At 46.2% G+C, this 17,851-nt stretch overlaps 1 protein-coding gene across 6 annotated transcripts in view; it reads left to right on the top strand.

Annotated features, from left to right (window-relative positions):
- Positions 1-17,851, top strand: part of FBXO25 (F-box protein 25) — an 823,789-nt gene that overhangs the window by 697,730 nt on the left and 108,208 nt on the right. For all 6 annotated transcript variants that reach the window (XM_078647893.1, XM_078647895.1, XM_078647897.1 and 3 more), the window contains one exon: positions 8,816-8,959. In XM_078647893.1, the coding sequence (XP_078504019.1) occupies positions 8,816-8,959 (144 nt within the window). The remainder of the gene's footprint in view (positions 1-8,815; positions 8,960-17,851) is intronic.

Genomic DNA, 17,851 nt, shown 5'->3' on the forward strand with positions numbered 1-17,851 from the left:
CACAGAATTATGGGCAAAAATGAGACTCAATAAATTACAGAATTTATCTTGGGTCACACAAATTGATCAAGCAGGTAAACCTGATTGAGCCCAAATTTCCCAGTTTTGTACTGTGCAATTCAAACGTTAACCCACTAGCTGTATATCTTTTTTTAATGTCAAAGATTAATGCTGGTCCTTGAATCTTGGTGGATGAGATTAGAGCATGACAGAACCCACATTTTATGTTTGGTAGTTTTATATAACTGTATTACACCTTTTTTCAGCTCAGGGATATTTGCTGGGATTTGAACCTGGTTCTCGAGGTTGCATGGACTGCAGCTATAGCCCGTGGTGACCTCACCTCGTGTGAAAACTCATCCCTGTTTGGCTTAGAGGTTTCAAGTGGACCTTGAGCTAAACAAGAAGCGGGCTTCTGGTTCAAGCCTGGTTCAAACTTTCAGGGACTCTCCCTCCTCTAATTAGGACTCTGGTATATCACAACCAAATCTGTTCACTTAGATGTGAAAGAAGAACAGTGACAAGTTTTCGTCATAATAATTAGTGTTAATATTGATGTACTTGTGATGGCCGCTGTAAGAATGTGGGTTATTGGTTTAAGGGGGGTGGAAGTGACCACAATCCTTGTCAGGGTGAACCACATAAGTCTCTAAAATTAACCTATGCTTTACACTCTGGTAGCTTGTCACAAAGCAGTCGGGCTTAACTTAGAGGAAATGTGTAAAGTATTTATTTATTCTGCACACAAGCAGTAATGAAGTGAAAACACACCAGAAAAATCCCAAACCAATTTAGAAAAAGAGTACATTTTAATAAACTAAATGATATCAGATTTAAGTAGATATAGTGCCTAAAAGTGCAAAGAGCCACTCATGGTCATCTGGTCGTGTTGACTAGGGAAAAGTCGCAAGTTCAGGCTGACTGTAATGGGGTGCGGACCAGATACAGAAACTAGGATAGTCACTTGGAGAAAGTTACTGAAGTGATGACTCTACACGAAAGAGTGCAGGAACACAGACTTTAATGGCAGTATGTCTCCACAGCTTCCAGGAACTGACAGCAGTCCCCCTGGGATTCAAACAGTATCATTCTATCTCCATGACAATGACATCACCAGGAGGTAATACAACAAGCAAGGTAAAGAGTAAATACATAGACTACTACAACATCTCCTATCCTTAAATAGAAATAACGGCCAAAATAGAAAAGAGCAAAAGAAATGGAAAAGAAAAGAGAAAAGAAGCTAAAAAACAATATAATATAGAAACAATGATAAAAATCCCGAAACTAGTGATTACTAGATACATGACGATTACAAATTTAAGCGATCTAGCGGGACACTGGTCCTCCCAGATCTACGTGGAAGAACATATTCCGTGGGGTTTTTGTTATCCTCATTACCTTGAGACTGTGCATTTTAAAAAATTTTCTCCTCTGAATTGAGACCCAACTGCAACACAACTTTTAAGGGAATCTTATACACTCTAGAAAGATTCCACCAATTCTTCCCATTAAATTCTAATGGCGAAATGTGAAGATGCATCTACTTTAACAGGTGAGCCAAATTTAGAAAGACCTTTGGGAACATTATGAGGAGATTTGATCCTGACCCAGTCCCCTACTTTAATTTTAGAATCATAACATTCTAACTCCTTGTCCTCAATATGTGAAAACCCCCTACTCGTACTTGGATCAGGACACATTTGCGAGTTCTTGACTTTTTTGGTTTCACATAAACCCGAAAGAATGCCCCATTTCTTCATCCATGCTGGACACATGCGGAAAGATGCTTCCCTTCCTCTTAGTAGTGCAAAAGTACTAGAACCAGTGACATAACTGGGAGTTGTGCAATGGGCCCACAACATGCTCTGTACAGCCTCCCTAATATTAACATTAGCTGACACTGCCCATTGGACACACTCAACTAATATGCGGTTATTGTGCTCAATAAAACCATTGGCCTGTGGTTGGTATAACGCCACACACCGGTGTACAATTCCAGATTGACACAAAAACTCACTCATTTCCTTCGATGTAAACTGCACCCCATTGTCAGACACAATTTATTTCGGAAAACCTTCTCTCCCAAATAAACTTTGCAAAAATTTGATAACTTCTTGCGAGTTTGGATCTGACATGAAATGAACTTCCCACCACTTAGAGAAATAATCTGCCACCACTAAAGCAAATTTGAACTTTCTATGTAACACATTAAAAGGTCCCACAAAATCAATGGCTAATTTCAACCATGGGCCTTGAGGAGGATCAACACACTGAACAGGCGGTGAGACAATTTTAATGACCTTATCGCTGGTGCAACATGTGACACACCCCTCCACAACATCATTATTTGGCGATCCATAGAAGGACACCAATAAATCACATGTATTATCTTCTTCGTGTTGGTCTGTCCAAGGTGCCCTTCATGACCATAGCGAATAATTTGACTCCTAAGAGATACAGGAGGAATGAAACGGTCACCATGCATAATCATACCCTCACCCTCCAGCGTAAGTTCCTCAGCAACTTTAGCAAAAGGATGAAGATCAGCATCAAGGTGTTTCTCTTTTGGCCACCCTAAAACAATGAACTCTTTGACTTTGCTAAGCACAACATCGGATTCCATCCCTTTCAACCAATCAAGTTCAGAGAAACAACCCATGTGACACGCGTCAACAGTTGCAATCAAACACTCATCTTCTATCTCATTAAGACACTCACCCATCTTAGTTGGCAAAGGAGATCTGGACAGATAATCTGCCCTCGTGTTTTTCCCACCAGGAATATGAGCAACTAGAAAGTTGTATTGTAATAGCTTTGAACTTAGTCTTGCAATCCTGGGAGTGTGATCTTTGACAATTTTTCCTTCCAGAATAGGAACAAGGGGCTTATGATCAGTAAAAAGCTTGAAGGTCTTGACCCACAAAAAACACTTAAAACGTTCTACTGCCCAACAACACGCGAGTAACTCTCTCTCAATTGCAGAGTAGTTTTTCTCGCTCGCACGCAAAGCATGAGAAGCAAAACCCACCGTATATTACTTCCCTTGTTTGACTTGCGATATCATACCCCCAAGACCATCAATACTAGCATCTACAGATACAACACATTCAACAGACGGATCAAAAGGAGTTAGAATCTTGCAAGTACCCGTCTCTTTCTTGATTTGAACAAATTCTTGATGATATTCTTCACTCCACACAGATACTTTCCTCCTTTTAAGCAATTCTCTCATGTGAACAGTCTTTGCAGCAAAATTATGAATAAATTTAGTATAACATTCACACAAACCTAAGAAAGAAGAAACCTGCTCTTTAGAAGTGGGACACGGGGCATAAGAAATGGCCTGAATGAGACCCTTTCTTGGCACAATACCTTTACCTGAAATGCAATGACCCAAATATTCTATGGACTCAACTCCAAAAACACACTTGAGTTTGTTTGCCACAATAGCTTTAGATTGCAGCCTTTTCAAGACAATGGTGACTTTACTCTCATGTTCATCCAAAGTTTTTCCACCTACCAAAATGTCATCCTGAAAAACCACCGTATCAGGAACACCCTCCAACACTTTATCCATAATGCGCTGAAAAACTGAGGCCGCAGAAGCTAGCCCAAAAGGCATCCTACAGAACTGAAAGGTTCCAATAGGTGACACGAAAGCAGTTAAGTGTTTAGAAACAGGGTCGAGCTCAACCTGAGGATACGCCGATGCTAGATCGATCTTGGAAAAATACTTCGCATCAGCAAATTTAGACAGAATATCATCAATACGTGATAAGGGGTGTGAATCAATCCAAATCTCCCTATTAACACTGCGTAAATCAATGCATGCCCTGAGATTACCATTTTTATTCCTTGCTACCACTAAAGGACTTAGCCAAAGAGAAGATTCTATGGGCTCAATAACCCCAGTTTCACACATTTTTTTTTTTAATTCTACAGACAAATCATCCCTTATGCTGAAAGGGACGTTTCTCAATTTGTGTTTGACTGGTGACGCTCCATCTTTAACTCTTATCAAATGCTTAAAACCAGTAATGCGCCCTAAATTCTCACTGAAAACGTTTGGGAATTTTTCAGACCAACAAACCAAACTCCCCTCTACCGGTTGAACATTAACAATAGAAACCTGTTCTTTAGTACCAGGCCTAAGTGTCATTTGAAATAAGCCTTGGTGGTACCACCCAAGTATGTTAAGACCTTTTTTCGCAACATATACTTTTCCTTGAATACATTTCTCTTTAAAAATTAACATACGAAACCAGACTTCTATCAGGAGGATTAAGGGCCTTGTCTTTCCAAATACTCTCAAAGAGTTCCTCTGTAATCATGGTCATTCTTGCTCCAGAATCAACCAAGAGCTGTAAAGATTTTCCATCAACTAGAATATCCACAATAGGATCAACACATTCTTCCGACCCATCCTTAACAACAACAACAAAATCAGTTAGAGAACTAACAGCATCATACCTAGAATCATTTTTAGATTCATCAGAATATACAACATTCACACCACCACGAAAGTTGCACATTTTCGCAAAGTGTCCTTGTTTTCCACACTTCCTACAGGCTGCAAACTTTGCTGGACAACCTTTTGATTCTGGAAAATGTTTAGGAAAACCTCACTTACTACAAGCATCGTTGAAATAATTACCCTTCCCCCGTTCTATTGGCCGAGAACTTATTACTTTTTTGATCACCATTAGATTTGAATTTTTCAACGTGCGTTTTTTCTTCAACCAATTCTTTCTGTTCTTTGACCACACCAACTGGGTTCTTTTCTGTTTTAAGCTCTTTTTTGGATTTTTGCGACAATTCTATGCTTTTAACAATACTAATCGTTTCATCTAAAATAGGATTATTTAGCGTAAGAAGCTTTTCTTGGACTTTACTAACCCAACAATGCACTACAATCTGATCCCGAATAAGTTGCGAGCAAAAGTGTTCAAACTCGCATTCAGATGCCAAAATGCTGCAACTTAAGATACTATGCTTTCATCAGACTCTTGCTTTCTTGTGAAGAACCTGTGTCTAGAAACTACAAGACTACTTTCAACATTGAATTGTTTCTCCAGCATTCTCACAACTTGATCATAAACATTCAACTCTTCCTCCCCTGCTTCTGCAATAATGGGTGGTAAATGTTCTAGGACAGCTTGCCCCTCAAAACCCAAATTGTGTTCTAAAATAAACCGTTTCCTCTCCGTACTGAATCTTGAACCCCCTATGGCTCCAATATATTTTTCAAAAGCTCTATGCCATACTTTCCACTTTACTGGAGGATCGCCTGGAAGCTGTAGGAAAGGTGGAGGAGCTTGTACATTTTGCATTTTGCAAGATTGCACAAACAATATTTTTAGAACTACCTGAAAATGAAAAAAGGTTAGTTAAAAATTCAATGCACAGTAAAAAAAAAAAAAAAACGTCAAATAAAAGAAACAATTCTTGATCCAGAGTTGTGCTGCAGTACATAAAGAGTTATTCAGAGATGTATTTTAACTATTCACAGCACTGGTTCTTTGATGAATCCAAAAGCAGTCACTGAATTGCTTCGGAAACTTGCACCAGATGGTGTTCTCCTTTCCAAACAGGAATTGTTCTTCTTTTCTTTTAAACAAACACTTCCTGCGTTTTTATAATAAAAACCACAATTTAAAAAGTGGAACTGACCGCTTTCTCCCTTTTCACTTTGACGGAAGAGAGAACACAAAACCAGTAAGGCAATCTTTATCCAAATTATTTCTGAATGCAGATGTGCGCGCTGGCAGTGACGAAAAAAATGCATACCATGACCCCAAAACGCTGACTCAGGCATAGCAGGACAGCAAGAAAAAAAATAACTCACACTGACGGTCCTTCGTCTGCACAGTGTCACTGATAATGTTCCAAATTCATAAACGCTACAGGCGCTCTTGAAAATGCAGGTCCGGAAACACGTCTTGTGCCCTGTGAACCTGACAATAAACCTGCGCATGCCCGGAAGACTCTCGCACTTGAAGACATTCCTCTGAGCGATGACTCGTTATCCTCTGTTCTTCAAACGCATGCGCAAAGGAATGACAGCTCTCTAGATGACGTTCGCTCCTCTGCGCTGAGACTTAGCGAGAATTCCAATGCGTCATCATTGCAACAAGAAAACCATCGGACAAGGATCTCTCAGCCAGACAAAATTAAACTGTCGCCTTGCCAACGAACCTTGGGACAAATCAAACCTCAGACGAACCAGGAAATTACCAAAACAGTCGGACTTAACTTCGATTCCAGGCATCCACAGGTAAATTCCTAAGTACTCCAAAAGGTTGTTACTTTTACATTTGATGAGGCAAATCGCAAGAACAAGTGGAAAAATAAAGTTTGCTCACCTAAAAACTAGTCCATAAATGATGGGAAAAAAATGGTAATAATCCAATGTTGGTTGGTAGGTTTCACTCTCTTGACATCGTGAATCCTCAAGTTAGAGAGGTTTTGTCCCAAATTTTCACCCAAAAATTCACTTGACACACAGGAAATACTGTAGACATGCACGTGTGGGTGGAGACAGGGACAGTCCTCGTCGCCAATTTGAAGTGATGACTCTACACTAAAGAGTGCAGGAACACAGACTTTAATGGCTGTATGTCTCCACAGCTTCCAGGAACTAACAGCAGTCCCCCTGGGATTCAAACAGTATCATTCTATCTCTATGACAATGACATCACAAGGAGCTAATACAACAAGCAAGGCTACAGAGTAAATACATAGACTACTACAGTTACCTTCTTAAAGTCCGGTGCAAATAATTTAATTTGCAGTGGAGGAGGCCTCGAAAAGCAGGGAGAGCATTGTGGGTGGTTGCCCTTGTAAGTTCAAGAGTAGGGCTGTCATTGCAGATGGTCATTGCTGTATCATGAAGATCCAGTCTTGCGTTGCAAGCGGTTGTTGCTCGAACTTCCAATTGGTGGTCACCGCGGGCTGTCATTGCTGTAGGTCGAAATGCAGAGCTCGTGTTGCCATTCATCACTGGCGGTCGCTGTAGCACAAAGATTCCGGTTCACCGGAGCTTTGCGTTGGTGGTCAGCACAAACATGCCCATTTGCTGTCATTTAGAGCCCAAATTTCATGATTCCACCTTCCTTCAATGGAGGAGCTCAGCTGATGCCAGCCAAGAGTCCGGGACCTAGGGAGGCACCTCTTGGGGTTCAGGAACGCAGTCCAGCAGAGGCCAGCAGCTAGTGTAGTGCAGCAGGGCTGTTGTGTCCCAGTAGCTCAGACAGGTGGTCAGCCAACTGACCCTTGGAGTCACTCAGGTTAGCATGTGATGAAGGTAAGCAGGTTCTTTCTCAGAGAGCAGGACATGCCTCAAGCAGCAAGGCAGCCCTCTGGAGCTTAAGGTAGTCCTCAAGCAACAAGGTAGTCGTCTGGTGGAGCAGGGCACTTCTCTGGAGAACAAGGCAGACCTTCTTTTGTAATGTCCACAGTTCAAGGAGTGTACTATAGAGTGGCTCTGGAGGTCGAATATTTATACCAGGTGAAGTGCGGGTAATCCCTATACTATGTCCCCCTCAGGTTCTGGAAAGTTCTTTTTTCCCCTGTCAAGGTTTTAAGAAGTCTGGGTGACAAAAGACTAGTGTCAGGTTCGTTCTTGTGGGCTAAAGGCAAGCCCTTTGAATTGTGAGTGGGGCAATGCACAGCTCTGCCCCCAGCCATCCTGACAGGATAGCCCACCCTGGCCATATCTATTCCCCTTCTGTCTAAATGTTTAGAAGGAATACACAAACTCCAATAGTAGAGCAATCCACAGTCATTTTACCCAGTGTCCTGGCAGAAGGCACAAATGTTTAGGACAAGAAAATGCCAGCTTTCTAAATTTGTCATTTTCCGCATTGCGAGGTAAAACCTCACTTTACAATGACAGAGAATTTTAAATTGCTATTCATTTAAGTGTAAACACCATATCTCGATCTGCTCCCTACCCACAATTAGCACTTATTAAATTAAATAAGCTAACCTAATGTTAGTCAATGAGAGAGATAAGTCTTGCAACAGTAAAAAATTACTTTGGGAGTTTTTCCCTGCTATAGCATGTAAAACTTAGACCTGCATGTCCACTTTTTAAATGCAATGCACCCTGCCTTATGAGCCTTTAAGGCCTACCTTAGGGGTGACTTCAATGTATGAAAAAAGGAAGGTTTAAGCACATGGAAAAGGGTTTACTTTGCTAGGTTGAAATCGCAGTTTAAACATACAGGCTGCAGTGGCAGACGTGAGGCAAGTTTTTAAAAGCTACTTCAGTGGGTGGCACAATAAGTGCTGCAGGTCCAGGTAGCAGTTAATTTACAGCCACTGGGTACCATTTACTTGGAATGTGTAAGCGAATTGAATGTACCAATCAGGTAGATGCTAATTGTAGCATGTTCTAAGGAGAAAGGGCAAGCACACTAGCGCTGGTTAGCAGTGGTAAAGTGCACAGTCCAAACAGCAACAAAACTTAGTTCACCAACAGAAGGCAAACATCTGGGGAAGACCGTGCAAAAAGGGCCATGTGCTTCAGTCTCTGATTCCGTGGAAGAATGTTTGCACTGTGAACAACTGGTCTATAAATATTGAAATGATTTTTAGCGCTTCATATGCTCCGTCACCTTTCACATTTGACTATACTGTATTTATTTTAATTACCTTGCTGATGAAACTGTAGTGTGTACGTTTTATCTTCCTCTTTTTTTGGGGTTGACGAAGGTGGTATTTGTAGAGTGAATTAATAGGTACTCTTTCTGTGAGAGGTTTTGAATTGTTAACTCCTTCAGCATTTTTTTAAGTAAAATGTCATTTTTAGTTCTGTAGGCATGTGATCCTTTCTGAAAATGGACACATTGACTGGAAACTGATGTATTTTGCACTTGAGAAGTACTATCCAAAGAAAGAGCAATATGGAGACACTTTGCATTTCTGCCGGCACTGCAGTATTCTTTTCTGGAAGGTAAAATATTTTACATTATTTTTGCCTTACCAAATTCTAGAAACCTGCTCATTTCCTAACCATAATGTAACTCTCTCTGTTGTAATAAAAGGCTTATACTCTATGAACCTGCAGATGTAGATGATTTTGTACAGTTCATTAGTGTAACCAGTGAACCTTCATTTATTCTGCATTGCTTGCATCCCACATATAGCCTTCTCACAGAATACTTAAAGAAGGCTTAAAATATTTACATGCAGACCTAATTTTGGTTTGCTTTGACATAATACAATATTATTATCTGAAAGAAACATGTTAATGATAGATTCCTTACCTTAGAATTGCCCCCAGGCGTCAGACTGGATCCGGGAAGTTTTTGTCAGCAGTATCCCTGCGTGTCTGTAGGCGTCATCGTGCGGCTCTGCGTACGTCGTTGGTGTCGTAGTCGCTGAGATGATATCACTGGAGCTTCTTAGATGCGCCCACGCGCACTGTCGTCCGTTCTTTTTTTTTTTTCAGCGCCAGCAAGCGCAGATCTGGAGAGAGCGGTACCCCCAGTCAATTTTTGACTGAGGTATTTTTGGGACTTTTGTCTTTTTTTTGGTGTGTTTGACTCCTGGTGTATAGGGATGCCCAGTTTTAAGTCTTGCACGGCTTGTCCCCGCATGATGTCAGTGATGGACCTGCACCGTGAGTATCTCTACTGCCTGGGGCGAGACCACGAGTCAGAGTCGTGCCCCGAATGCCGGGCCATGGTTCCGAAAACTTTGCGGGAGTGGTCCTGAAAGTTGCTGGAGGCCCAGAAGACTGCTCTGCGCTGTTCAAGGTCCCGGTCCTGTGGGAGGTCGAGGGACCTGTTGTGGAGCCACCACCACCATCGTTTGCCGAAGTCTTCGCACTCGGAGTCAGGTACGGTGAAGCACAAGAAATCGAAGAAGCGTTGTCGCTCTTCGCCTTCCCCTAGCCTGTCAGGCGACATGGCTGAGGGTGCGGGTGGTGCCAGCCCCGCGGCTCCGGTGGAGCCTGCACAGTTGCCGACAGCCTACCTGCCCTTCCCGGGTCCGTCGGCGACTCCGGCCCAGCTACAGAACTTTCTGTCAGCCATGGCCCTCCTTTTAGAGCCCATCGGTCCCCGCCGGCACGCCTTTGGGCCCCGCGGGTCCGACTGCGGGTCCTCACTCCTCTTCATTGCCGGCTCCGGTCCCGACGCGACGTAGTTGACGACTCCGGTCTCGATGCCGCAAGATCCCATGGATCCATGCATGGATCCCAGCCGATGTCAGGTGACCTCGTACGACCTCCAACAACATCGACGTCTACGGCACCGGCGTCAGCCGGTTCCATGGCCGACGCCGTCCTTGTCTTCCGGACCGGTGTCGACCGACGCCGATGGGAAATATCTATCCCTTTCTCCATCAGCCTCCCTCTTTTCCGCCTGCCCGGCAGGTTGGGGAGGACTGGGAATGGTCTAAGGACCCTCTCGCAGCCCAGTGTGAGTTGGACCCAGACTGGGAAGAGGATTTGGAGGATATAGGTGACCTGACTTTCACTACAAAACCTGGCACAATGTCTCCTTCTACTGTGGATACGGAGGAAGGTGGTGCCTACAGCAGCCAATGCTCTCCATCTTGAGCTCCCTACGGTGGCCGTCAGGACTAACCTCCTGACAGAAGTGCTTCGGCGTCTTTCTAGGGAGCTGCTGCTGCCCTTTAATGACGCACTTTCGGACGTACTTTTGGGCACCTGGGCCAGGCCCAACACAGGGGCTCCTGGGAATAAGAACGTGGCCCAATGCCATCGCCTGGCCCCGGGCAATCCCATTTTCCTCTCCCAACACCCTACCAATGAGAGATTGGTTGTCCAGGCCTCTGCGTCCCCAAGCACATTCCCTTCCGCACCACCGGACAGGGATTCCAAGAAGCTGGAACAGTTTGTGAAGAAAGTTTTGACTTCTGCCAGTTCAGGGCTGCGGTCTGTGAACACTGCATGCCTCTTGGGCCATTATTTCCATTCTGTGTGGGACACGGTTGCGCAGGTGCTGCCTCAGTGTCCGGAGGAGGCCCGAACGGTGCTCTCCCAAGCTATTGCTGAGGGGAGAGACGCAGCCAAGTTTACAATTTGCTGTGGCCTTGACACCGCCGACTCGATGGGCAGAATGATTTCCACGACAGTGGCGCTACGCCGCCACGCCTGGCTGAGGACGACTGGCTTTTCCGGGGATGTCCAGAACACTCTGATGGACATGCCCTTTGATGGAACTCGCCTTTTTGGCGACAAGGCAGATAGTGCGTTGGAGCGTTTTAAGGACTCACTGGCTACAGCCAAGTCCTTTGGACTTTCTGCCCTGCGCACTCCTCTTTTTGCTCCTTTCGATGCCAAGGAAGGTTTGTTTCAGAGCCACAGGCCTGCGCAGCAACAGTCTCAGCGCAAACGCGGGACCCTCAGAGGTGGGTCATGGGGCCAGCTGGCCGGTTAGTCCACCACCTCCCCTGCCGCCACTACCTCCAAACATTCCTAGTCCGGTGTTTCAGGCCCATCAAACGCCAGTGGGGGCATGATTCGCCATCACCTCCCCCACTGGCGTACCATCACCTCGGACAGGTGGGTTTTGCAGATAGTCCAAAGGGGTTACTCCCTCCCCTTCAAAACTACCCCTCCAGCCATCCCGCCACAGTACAACTGCATGTCGGAGGATCACTTGACACTTCTCCAGCAGGATGTTACAGCCCTCTTGCCCAAAGGGGCCATCGAGCGCGTTCCAATGCCAGAAGTAGATTGTGATTGTTACTCCCACTACTTCTTGGTTCCAAAGAAGGACAAGGGCCTGCGTCCCATCTTAGACCTTTGGAACGTCAATCGCTTCCTACGGAAGGAGAAGTTCAAGATGCTCACACTTGCTCAGGTCTTGTCTGCCCTAGACCTGCAAGACTGGATGATGGCGTTGGACTTGCAGGACGATTATTTTAATATCCCTGTCCTGCCGGCCCACCGGCATTACCCACGGTTCACCGTGCTCCCCTTTGGCCTTACCAGCGCCCCTTGGGTGTTCACGAAAGTGATGGCGGTGGTCGCAGCTCATCTGCCCAGATCTGGGGTTTCAGTCTTCCCCTATCTCGACGACTGGTTGTTCAAGGCGGGCTCGCCCCAGGCAATCGTCACCCACCTCCAGACTATGGCCGACCTCCTGCATTTGCTGGGGTTCTCCATCAACCTGCCGAAGTCGCACCTGATTCCCTCTCAGAGGCTCTTCTTTATCGGAGCGGTTCTGGACAGGGCGCAGTTTTGGGTTTATCCTCCCAAACAGCAAGTCCGGGTCATTCGGGCTATGATTCCGTTCTTTTGGCCTTTGTCCTGGGTTACGGTCAGGATGACCTTGAGGCTGCTGGGCCTCATGGCCTCCTGCATCCTGCTGACCAATCATGCCAGATGGCATGTGCGGTCTCTGCAATGGTGTGGAAAAGTATGTCTGTTATCTAACATTCGCTCCGCCATTTTGTGCTTCACCCTTCATCACTGACCTTCTCTCTGTATCACTAACACTCTGGGGCTTCACTCTTGACTTGCCCCATTCCAGCACGGATGCCCACACCCTGTTCGTGCCCTGGCCTGCCACAAACTGACCAACTCATGCTCAACTAGTCGGACAGGGAGTTTCCCAGATGCATATCGTCTTCACCCTGCGCACTACGCCCTTCAGGGGCCCAACAGCTATCATCTGCAGACTTATCAGATTGACCTCTACTTGTTGTGCAATTATGCTTTTCGCCTACTCCCTGCAGGGGCCCAACAGCTACCATCTGCGGACTTATCAGATTGACCTCTACTTGTTGTGTAATTATGGTTTTTCGCCTGTGCCCTGCAGGTGCCCAACAGCTATCACCTGCTGATTTTATCAGACTGACCACTGCTTGTTGTGTAAATTATTGTTTTTTGTTATTGTTCTCATTGCTAGTACAGGGTGGGGATGAAGGGTATATAAGATGCGGAACCAAAGTATTCTGCAGATTGCCTCCTCAGACATTTATGGGTGTCTGTTGCCGATGCTCTCTCTCTCGTGAGATTGCAATAAATATATTTTCTCTCCGTGCTCCAGTGTTGGTCTCATTTTGTATTCCGGACCCGTGGACGATAGGGTAACCCTGCACCTTTCGGTAGTCTTCCAGGAGACCCCCAAAACCACAGTGAGACCTGAAGTCCCAGTAGGCGCAGCATCAAGGGGACCTGTCCAAGTCTGTCCAGATCTCGGAGGGCACTGCGCAACAGTTGCAGTGGTGGCTTACGAACCAGCATTGGGTCAGCGACAGATCACTCTCCCTTCCCGAAACTGAGCACACAGTGGTGACGAATGCATCCCTCCTGGGATGGGGCAGCCACATGGGATTCCGTTCTTTTGGCCCTTGTCCTGGGTTACGGTCAGGATGACCTTGAGGCTGCTGGGCCTCATGGCCTCCTGCATCCTGCTGACCAATCATGCCAGATGGCATGTGCGGTCTCTGCAATGGTGTGGAAAAGTATGTCTGTTATCGAACATTTGCTCCGCCATTTTGTGCTTCACCCTTCATCACTGACCTCCTCTCTGTATCACTAACACTCTGGGGCTTCACTCTTGACTTGGCCCATTCCTGCATGGATGCCCACACCCTGTTCGTGCCCTGGCCTGCCACAAACTGACCAACTCATGCTCAACCAGTCGGACAGGGAGTTTCCCAGATGCTTATCGTCTTCACCCTGCGCACTACGCCCTTCAGGGGCCCAACAGCTATCATCTGCGGACTTATTAGATTGACCTCTACTTGTTGTGTAATTATGGTTTTTCGCCTGTGCCCTGCAGGTGCCCAACAGCTATCACCTGCTGATTTTATCAGACTGACCACTGCTTGTTGTGTAAAATATTGTTTTTTGTTATTGTTTTCATTGCTCGCACAGGGTGGGGATGAAGGGTATATAAGATGCGGAACCAAAGTACTCTGCAGATTGCCTCCTCAGACATTTATGGGTGTCTGTTGCCGATGCTCTCTCTCTCTCATGAGATTGCACTAAATATCTTTTCTCTACGTGCTCCAGTATTGATCTCATTTTGTATTCCGGACCCGTGGACGATAGGGTAACCCTGCACCTTTTGGGTGGTCTTCCAAGAGACCCCCAAAACCACAGTGAGACCTGAAGTCCCAGTGGGCGCAGCATCAAGGGGACCTGTCCGAGTCTGTCCAGATCTCGGAGGGCACTGCGCAACAGTTGCAGTGGTGGCTTACGAACCAGCATTGGGTCAGCGACAGATCACTCTCCCTTCCCGAAACTGAGCACACAGTGGTGACGAATGCATCCCACCTGGGATGGGGCGGCCACATGGGAGAGGCAGAGATCAGAGGCCGCTGGTCTCCGGCGTAGTCCTGGCTCCATATCAACCTTCTGGAGCTCCGGGCGATCCTACTTGCACTGAAAGCATTTCTTCCCTCTGTTAAGGGGAGAGTAGTGCAGGTGTTCACGAACAACACCACCTCCATGTGGTATTGCAACAAGCAGGGCGGGGTGGGGTCAGTGACCCTATGTCAGGAGGCTCTTCGTCTCTGGACATGGCTAGAATGTCAAGGCATTTCCTTGACGGTTCAACACTTGACAGATTCTTTGAACGCCAGGGTGGACGAACTCAGCCGCAGGTGCATGATGGATCACAAATGGCGTCTTCACTTGGAGGTGGTGCAAGATCACTTTCAACAGTGGGGAGAGCCTTGGTTAGATCTATTCGCCACCGAAGAGAACGCGCTATGTCATCACTTCTGCGCTTTGGAATTTCCAAAGCGGCACTCACTCGGTGACGCTTTTCGTCACAAGTGAAGCTGCAGTCTATTGTACACTATTCCGCCTATACCACTTGTACCCAGAGCGATGAAGAAGATCAGGCACGATCTGTCCCACGTCATTTTTGTGGCCCCTGACTGGGTTCGAAGAGTTTGATATCCAGAGCAACTCAGTATGAGCATGGGTCCTCCGAACCGACTGCTTCTTCGGGAGGGTCTTCTGTTGCAGCAGCAGGGGACGGTCCTCCACCCAAACCTGCCCAACCTCCACCTACATGCGTGGAGATTGAGCAGCGACAATTGATTCCGTTTGACTTGCCTCCTGAAGTCCGTGATATCATTCTGGCAGCTAGGCGTCCCTCCATAAAATCGGTATACACCTGCAGGTGGAACAAATTTGTGGCATGGTGCACAGCAAAGGCTGTGGATCCCCTTTCTGCCCCTCTTTCAGAAGTCCTTTTGTTCCTTCTTTCACTGGCCCAGCAGGGCTCTGCTCTGGGCACTATTAACCTTTCTGCAATTTCGGCCTTTCTCAGGCTCACTGATCAACCAACCCTCTCTTTTCAAATCCCTGTTGTAAATAGATTTCTCAAAGGCATTACCCACCTTTTCCTTCCTATTCCGTTTGTGATGCCGCAGTGGCACTTGAATCTGGTTCTTAATTATTCGATGTGCGCTCCTTTTGAGCCGCTTCACAACTGTCCTTTTTGTTTATTGACTGTGAAAACTGCTTTCCTGGCTGCCATCATCACCGCTAGGCTCGTGAGTGAGCTCCAGGCTCTTTCCTGTAAGCCTCCTTTTCTGTCGGTTCATCCTGATAAGGTTGTGCTTCGCACTCATCCTTCCTTCTTGCCAAAGGTTGTAGGTGCCTATCACATCAGGCAAACTATCACCTTGCCCACTTTCTTTCCAACTCCGCACCCTTCCAAAGATGAAGAGAGGCTCCACCGTCTGGACCCAAAACGTGCACTCTCATTTTACCTGAATCGCACACAACAGTTCCGGGTGGATGACCAGCTCTTTGGTGGCTACGTAGGCAAGGCACCAAGAAAGGCTGGGCTGTGCACAAGGGGACTATCTCCCACTGTGTCGTCTTGTGTATCAAGGCCCATTATTCTCTGGCTAAAAAAGAACCTTCGGTGGGGTTGCGCGCCCATTCTACCAGGGCGTCAGCAGCTACTACTGCATTGGGACGTGGTGTCACACTTACTAGGCATTATTGACTTGACAGTCAAATCCGGAGAGATGGCTTCTTTGGCCGTTCTGTTCTCTGTGACTTTCTGATGTGATCTTGTTTTGCAGACCCACCATCGGGGTTGGTATTGCCGGGGTATCTATTCTAAGGTAAGGAATCTATCACTAACATGTTTGGTCCAGATGAACACGTTACCTATCTTCTGTAACAATATATCTGTAAGAAACACTAGTTAGTAATCGATTCCTTACCGCCCCACCCATCCTCCCTGATCTGCGAAATGATTTCTAGGGTTAAGGTCATCCCTTTCAGGGCCCTAGTTTCAATGCACCAGTGGTCAGTATCTTGTATGGCTCTGCGTTCCTGGCGCGGAAACTCGTGTGCACAACGGATGGCAGCACACATGGGTGCGTCTAAGTAGCTCCAGTGACGTCATCTCGGCGACTACGACACCAACGACATACGTGGAGCCGCACGACAACCCCTACCGACACGCAGGGGTACTGCTGATGAAAACTTTCCCGATCCAGTCTGACGCCTGGGGGAAATTCTAAGGTAAGGAATCAATCACTAACTTATGTTTCTTACAGATATATCATTACCGAAGGTAAATAACTTGTTCATTATTATTTATAGATTTATAGATCACACAGCTACCTACAGGGTTTCCCGCTCTGAGCAGGACAACACTCAAGCCACAGAATGCAGACGATAGCACAGAAAGGGTTATACTTGGCTGTAAATGAAGGTCTTTTATTTCTTACGAAAGGCTAAAAGCGATTGACACATCCTAAGTTCCAGTGGAAGGGAATTCCACAGTTTGGGGCCTAGGTAGGAGAACAAGCGGTCTCTCATACGAGCAAGACAGAATCTGGACACAAAAACCGAGAAAGACTAGATGATATCAGCTGTCGAGTGGGCACATAAGGTTTGACCAGCCTTTGTATGTAGGGGCACCAAACCATGTTTGGCCCAGAACATATAGCACAAGGTCTTAAACTCGATGCGTTTGTTCACCATGAGCCAATGGAGTTGATGAAGCAAAGGTGAGACTGAGGCATGCCAAGGCAACCAGAAGTGGAGACGTGCAGCCGAATTTTGTATGAGCTGTAAGCGATGGACGGAGGCTTTATCAGCATCCAAGTACAATGCATTGCTGAAGTCCAGTCTGGCAATCACAAACACCTGCATAACTGTTCTCTGGGCTGCAGGTGGATTTAACCAGAGGATTTGTTTTAGTTACTTGTGAACCTCAAAGCAGGTTGCAGCGACCCCAGTCACTTGGGCTTTGAGGGAGAGATTGTTATCCATAGTAAAACCCAGGTTCCTAACTTTAGGTACTGGAGCAGGTAGAGGTCCCAAGGTGTCAGGCCAGTGGTTATTTCCCCAAACTTCGGGATTGTGTCCCAAATAAGAACCTCTGTTTTAGAACCGTTCAGCTTCAAGGCATTTCTGGACATCCGCAAGGAGATAATACACAGTCTGAGCTGGAGCAGTGAAGGGTCCTGATGCTGAGCAGCAGAAAGAGAAAAGATGATCTGGGTATCATCTGCATAGGAAAAAATAGTCAGTCCAGACTTCTCCGCAATGTCCGCCAGAGGGTGGACATAGAGGTTAAAAAGAAAAGGTCTCAAAATCGAGCCCTGCTGCACTCCTGACGATAAAACTACTGGATTTGATTTTGTGGTAAGGGAGAAGTCTTGGAACAAGCGACCTTTTTAAGAAAGAGATCAGCCACCTCAGGGCCGCACCCACAATACCTGAGGCTTTAAGACGATCAGCCAAGATGGAATGTGAGACCTTGTCAAATGCCGCACTCAAGTCTAGTAAAATGAGAGCTACCGAGCCACCACCATCAAGCTGCTACCGGAGATATTCTGTGACCCCAAGCAGAGTCGATTTAGTGCTGTAGCTAGATCG

The sequence above is a fragment of the Lissotriton helveticus genome, chromosome 6 (genome assembly GCF_964261635.1).
Source record: "Lissotriton helveticus chromosome 6, aLisHel1.1, whole genome shotgun sequence".
Lineage (NCBI taxonomy): Eukaryota > Metazoa > Chordata > Amphibia > Caudata > Salamandridae > Lissotriton > Lissotriton helveticus.